At 46.9% G+C, this 6,425-nt stretch overlaps 1 protein-coding gene across 1 annotated transcript; it reads left to right on the top strand.

The window, feature by feature from the left end:
- The first annotated feature begins 352 nt into the window (after window positions 1–352).
- sox4a (SRY-box transcription factor 4a) lies at window positions 353–4,042 on the top strand. The gene has a single exon (XM_071500075.1). It carries the CDS (start codon window positions 941–943, stop codon window positions 2,054–2,056), a length of 1,116 nt encoding a protein of 371 aa, XP_071356176.1. The 5' UTR covers window positions 353–940; the 3' UTR covers window positions 2,057–4,042.
- The last annotated feature ends 2,383 nt before the right edge of the window (window positions 4,043–6,425 follow it).

Raw genomic sequence — 6,425 nt, forward strand, 5'->3', positions numbered from 1 at the left:
GCTCACCACACTGCAGCCTGACTAACACAACATGTTGTGGCTGCTTTTGTGTTTTCTCAGCATTTCCTCTCTGTTACACGGGATCTAAATTTAGCCTGGTACTCATCCTCATGAAACTAATGTAATTCTCAGTATATCCTTGTAATCGTCCCTTTGCAGTACAGGAAAGGACACTGTGTTCCCTTAAAACACACACACTCTTATGTATATATAAATATATAAATATATACACACATACACACACCAAGTTCGTCTTTCTTCCAGTGGAGTCTGACAGGAATGAGGTCAGACACACCGATCCTCGTTGCACATTATTATTATTATTACCCGTTTTTTTAATCGGCCAATAGGAGGCCGGGGGGAGTGGCTTCGGTGAAAAATCAGGATGGAGACAGGCGCTGATTGGTTTTTATATCTCGCGATGAGGGTATATAACGGCGAGGTTCTCGTTGTTGTGTTTACAGTAATATTACAGAGCGCTAAGGAAACAGGGAGACTATGAGAAAGCGCAGCTGCTCCATTCAACCACATGGTTCCTCAACCGCACAGACAAGCTGCGCTGCAGACAGCCAGGTTCACATAAGGGACTTGCACTGCTGTTTCCCACAGCGGCGCGTTTCCAGTCTTGCAGGGCGAGTTTTCAGCCGCACCGGCAGTTGAAAGTTGCTGTTAAATAGAGTCGGGATTTATTTTTACTGTTTCCGTGAAGCGCACTGGTAAAAAAAGTTTAGAGACTGGGTGTTTTTCAAAACGGGCTGAATTGAAAAGAGACAGAAGAGACTTGGATGAACTTTTTTTTTTCTGTGTCCATCAGTGATCAGGCTCACGGCGCCTGAAATCAGAAGAAGTGAGGAATAAGCCTACAAGTCGTTTTTTGCGCACTAGAACTTTGTGGAAGCACGGCACTGAGCAGAGTGTTTCCAGACACCTGGAGGAAAGGATGGTGCAGCACATGAGCCAGACAGAGAGCGCCCACGCTCACTCCCCCGGCGGGGACTCCACGGACACAGGAGAAATGGACTTGGAGATGGATGCGTCTCCGACCCCCGAGTCTCCCTCCTCCGGGGAGCGGAGCGACTTGGCGTGGTGCAAGACTCCGACGGGGCACATCAAGAGACCCATGAACGCGTTCATGGTGTGGTCGCAGATCGAGAGGAGGAAGATCATGGAGCAGTCGCCGGACATGCACAACGCGGAGATCTCCAAGAGGCTGGGGAAGCGCTGGAAGCTGCTGAAAGACACGGACAAGATCCCGTTCATCCGTGAGGCGGAGCGGCTCAGACTCAAACACATGGCCGACTACCCAGACTACAAGTACCGGCCCAGGAAGAAGGTCAAGTCGGGTGGCGGAGCGAGTAAGCAGGCGGACCGCGGGGAGAAGAGCGGGGAGCGCAGCGCCAAAGCCGGTGTGAAAAGAAGCCCCGCGTCCAAAGGAGTGAGCAGGACGCACAAGCAGGGCAGCGTGAAGAGCGCTGCGGGGCAGGACTATGCGTCTCCCGGTGACCACCAGGCGCTCTTCAAATCCAGGTCAGTGTCTGGGGCCAGGCAGATCCCGGAGAAGCGCAGCGGAGAGGCCAGGCGCGGCCACATATTCGGCGGGGCAGGCAGCCTGGAGAGCGGGCCTCCCTCCGTGGGAGTCCCGGCCAGTCCCACGCTGAGCAGCTCGGCGGAGTCCAGCGACCCGCTCAGCCTGTACGAGGAGCAGAGCCCCGCGGCCAGCGAGCCATCACACACGGCGCGCCTCAGGTATGTTCGCGCCTCCTCTCCGACACCGTCAGCCTCTCACTCTTCCTCATCGGTGTCATCCTCATCATCGGATGAAGAGTTTGAAGACGAGCGGCTCGACCTGAACCCGAGCCCCGGGTTTGAGAGCATGTCTCTGGGCGGCATGGGCTTCTCCGACGCGGAGCTGGACCGGGACTTGGACTGGAGCTTCGGGGAGTGCGGGGCGGGATCTCACTTCGACTTCCCCGACTACTGCACCCCGGAGGTCAGCGAGATGATCTCAGGAGACTGGCTGGAGTCCACCATCTCCAACCTGGTGTTCACCTACTGAAAGGACCACGGTGGAGAGGAACCGCGACGTCCCCCCACGTTTTGAACTGTTCAACCCCCCCAGACAGGCGTGTGAGTCCAGACCAGAATATTTCCGCCATTCTTTCACTAAATAAGGGAGAGTGAAGACAGGAAAGAAAAGGTGGCCTGTGTGCGCGTTGAAGCCCAGGTACGCGCCGCTCACAGACTTGGACAGCGCTCGGTGCGCTTGACGGGAACGCGCAGACGGGGGAAATGCTTAGTTTGCATTTGGACACAGAGGAGGAGTGAATGTAAGCAGAGAGCAGTGAAACACACGGACTTCAGCTCAAATGTTCAACCCAATCCGCAAAGGATGAGGACTGAGACTGAACTCTGAATCTTAATGTTATTTCGGGGTCGGGAAAAGGGACACTTAACCGGAGAACTCGTCATGTTGGGTTTTGTTTAAGATACAGCCAATTCACATTGACCATCAAGTTGCTATTCAGGTGTAGTTTTTTTCCAAACTCGAAATAGTTTCAATATCAACACGCATGCCCTCCGAGATTAGGAGGATTTTGTTGTGGTTAAATGCGTAAAAATTGTTCATTGCTGCGTAATTACGCAATTTGTGTGACCATAGGACACAATTCACTATCACCAGCTTCTCTTTCAACGGCAGGACTTAAAACAAAGACTGACTCAAAACTTCAGAAACCCTTTTCTGAACCTTTTTAAACACTCAGTGCACAATTCAGGACCAATGTTCCCCGACGCGCATCCTTTCTGCCTAGTGCTTCAACTTTGTAGTTCCTCTGTGTCAGATGACGTTTTTTTATATTGATGTATTTATACCGGCCAAACTTTTTTATACATAGAAGTATTGTTCTCGTACAGGTCTCATTTGTGTTTGTGCACATACACCTGTCTGTATCCTGCGCGGAAGGGCTAGAAGTGTATCTTATTTAAAATGTCTGACTTCTCTCACTTTTAAGGAGATTTGAGTGTGTCATGATTTTCTACTTGTATTTTTGTACAAAATCTATAGAAAGGGGGTTTTTCCGGCGAGTGGGTAGCCTACAACATTGTTGTTTGGATCTACATTGGTGTTTAGACGTGCAGATGGGGGGTTTGTTTGGCACAATCTGACCTCACACAGTGTTTACAGTATTTACCCACATGCTTCTTAATGGCACAGTGACTCCAGTTTCACCAGCCAAGTAAACAAAGCGCCACTGAGGCTCCCAGTCTGAGTGGTGACTGTGTTTCCAGTACTACACATAGACCTAAAGTATATGAGTGAAAGATCCCAGAGAGTCACTGTTTGGATAGAGCTAATACCTCTGTGTGCTTTTTATCAAGATAAGTTTTATTTGAACCACTGGATGGAATTTCACACTCATTCCACTTTGCCTAGACTTTGGAGGGAGGGAGATGTATGAAGTGCTTCATCTGTTATTGCGCAAATTGCATCAAAAAAATAGTATTTAACCTTTCTGTACCTGTTGGCTAAGTATAGCAGGCTAATTGTTTTCCTATATTATGGCATGGCAAATAGCATTTGTATTTCAGATTCAGGTATATGTAGCTATAGCTGTTGTGTTTAAGATTTTTAAAAGAATAATAACATGAAGATATTTATGTAAACTGACTGTACTATAAGCAAAGATTGTGTGTTTTATGTATGATGATGATCAACGACAGGCACTAGGACAGCCATCTTTGGACATCCATATGTTGAAGATGATTGTGGTCCAGGAGTTTATTTTTTGTTTGTTTTTTTTGTTTGTTTTGTTTTTTTACCTTCAAGACATCTTTTCTATCGTCCTTTTTCTTTTTTCATTGTGCAATATGCTGTGTATGATCATGTTTTGTCCAATCATGCCAATATCATTTGATGTTTATTGCTCAAAACCAGCCAATGTTTGGGTCAATCACTGCCTCTCAGACCTCTGTACAGATTGTCGTTTTTTTATTTGTTTTTCTTTTCTTCCGAGAAGGAAATAAAATCAGCTGGAACTGAAAAGCACAATGTGTTTTTATTTATTTATCTTTTCCCCTCACTCTCTTGTGGTTTCCCCATTATCTGGGCCTTTAAAAGAGCAGAAGTAAGTACCATCCACTGGTTACCTAACAGTTGAAGAGATAACTGGAGCGGTCTCAGGTGAAAGCATGCTCCACAAAAGGTGAGCCTTCATTATCACATTCCATAGCTGAGCCAAGCTTGTTCAAAAGCTCCAATCTGATGCTGGATGTTGACACTGTTTTGTGCATGCGTGCGTGTGCATATGAATGTGTGCACATGCGTGTTTGCTGTAGGTAAGTGTGCAGCTGCAGACTGAATCAATAGCAAGCCAGTGAATCGATAGGAGTGGTCTCTTTCTCCCTCTCTTACTCCGTCTGATTCTACACGTGCAGAAAACGTGGCTGCCATGGAAACACTGTATCCAAGAGAGAGGGTGCAATCCGCTGGGGAGCAGCGTGCCACTCAGTGTGTGTGTGTGTGGGGATATATGTGTGAGTGTGTGTGTGGGGGGGATAAGGGACACAGACTGATCCATCAGGGTGGGGGGTGTGGGGTGGAGGGGCGACAGACATTTCTGCAAGGCATGACTGGAATAAAGGAGGAGGAGGAGGAGGTGTGTGTCTGGCTGTGGGTGGGAGGGAGTGTGTGTGTGTGTGTGTGTGTGTGTGCGCCAAAGGGAGGCAGGCAGGGAGGGAGGAGAGGAGGGTGCAGAGGGAGGTGTTTGTCTGTCCTGGTGGATCGAGCAGGAGACTGCTCCCAAATCCAATTAATTCCTTCTGGATGCATTCATTTGTCTGGTACATCTGACGAGAAGGAGAGAGAGGGAGACAGAAAGAGAGAGACCCCTAAGGTACAGTATTTAGTGTGTATCAATTTACGCCCTATTCCACAAGAGACATTGGTAATTATTTCCATCTCTCTCCCTCTGTCAGGAGAGCGGGGTCGTCTCCAGCTTTCCTCTGACATCTTGGGCTGGGTAATGAGAAAGATAAGGCATGGTCATTACACACACCATCCCAATGACGAGATGCCGCTACCCAGATGTCTGCAGTGAGCCTGACATCACACAGGAAGCAGCGAGTGTGTGAGGTGTGTTCGAGGTGTCTCATTGTCTCCAGGGTCTGATGGATATTGATGGATAAAAAGATGTGGGTGCCCTCCTTATCCACACACACACACACACACACACACGTGTTCGCACACTGACCCACTTAAAGACACATGTATGAGTGTAAACACAGTTGCTCTGATGAGAGGACCGGTGTGTTCTGTGCACTCCACCTTCACGGCTGATCACAACAGGTTATTGTTTCCTGTGTTGAGTCTCAGAAGATCAACAACATACAACACGCGTTTCGGGTTCTTTGCTCCAACAGCAGAGAAGGTAACTAAGTACATTTACTCACAAACTGCGCTTTACTATGAGTTTGACTTTGTTCATCCCCCTTACTTGACTCCGTTTGTCTGACAGCTATTTTACATTACAGAAAACGTGATAAACTTACAACACATTAGATCACATAAGATCAAATCGGTTGCTCTCTACCTCTTAGGCTTGTAATAAAAACAGGCGGTGTCACATTTCAGATGTCTGTGAGATGTTTGCAGTTCCACCACAGAGATGTTTCCCCTCCAGACTTCTCCGATAGTTTCAATGAAATGAATGTTTAAGGCTCAAAGAGGAAAAATGAACCAATATCAAACCAGAAATCAAATATAAGAAAAGAAGTTTTTGAAAATGGATTCAGCTTAACTTTGTTTTTTTATTCTTTCTGCCCCATTAATCATCTCATGATCCTCCAGATTTATCTTGCAATCCTTTAGAGGGGGCTCGACCCCTAGGATGGGAACCACTGGAACAAACTGTGCGATTGTATATACAGTTATTAAAAATACTTCCACTTCATGTACACCTGCAACAGCCAAATAATGCAATATATAAAAACACATCAGTCACAGTGGCCATTTCTCTGCAACAAATACTGCTTTTACTTTGACAGGATTTTTATATGCAGGACTTGTAATGGAGTAGATTGTTTGAATACTTCCTCCACTGTGTTAGTGCTTAATGACACTGTATCCTATTATCCCCACTGAGCCCATTCTGCAAGTTCCACTATGTCTGCAGTGACATTTATAGTCAGCTAATTTACATGATTCAGACAGTTGTATAGAGAATGTAGGATGGCATCATAGTCGTAATGGTTTGTATTTCCACCATGTGAGAGTAGAAGGTTTCATTTATTGTTTCTTTACACATCAAAGTCCCCAAGAACCAAACAGTGCATGCACATGTAGATAGAGTGAGAGGAGATCACGGCTCACTGCTGGGCTGATGCCCTGTAAACCTCCCTGGGAATATTATAGGGGTGATATAAAATAT

This window comes from Trachinotus anak, unplaced genomic scaffold, assembly GCF_046630095.1.
Source record: "Trachinotus anak isolate AG129_WGS33_773 ecotype Australia unplaced genomic scaffold, CSIRO_AGI_Tana_v1 ptg000016l, whole genome shotgun sequence".
Lineage (NCBI taxonomy): Eukaryota > Metazoa > Chordata > Actinopteri > Carangiformes > Carangidae > Trachinotus > Trachinotus anak.

What these genes read in the sequence shown, in the direction of transcription:
- sox4a (XM_071500075.1), top strand. Translation starts at nt 941, where the DNA reads ATGGTGCAGCACATGAGCCAGACAGAGAGCGCCCACGCTCACTCCCCC.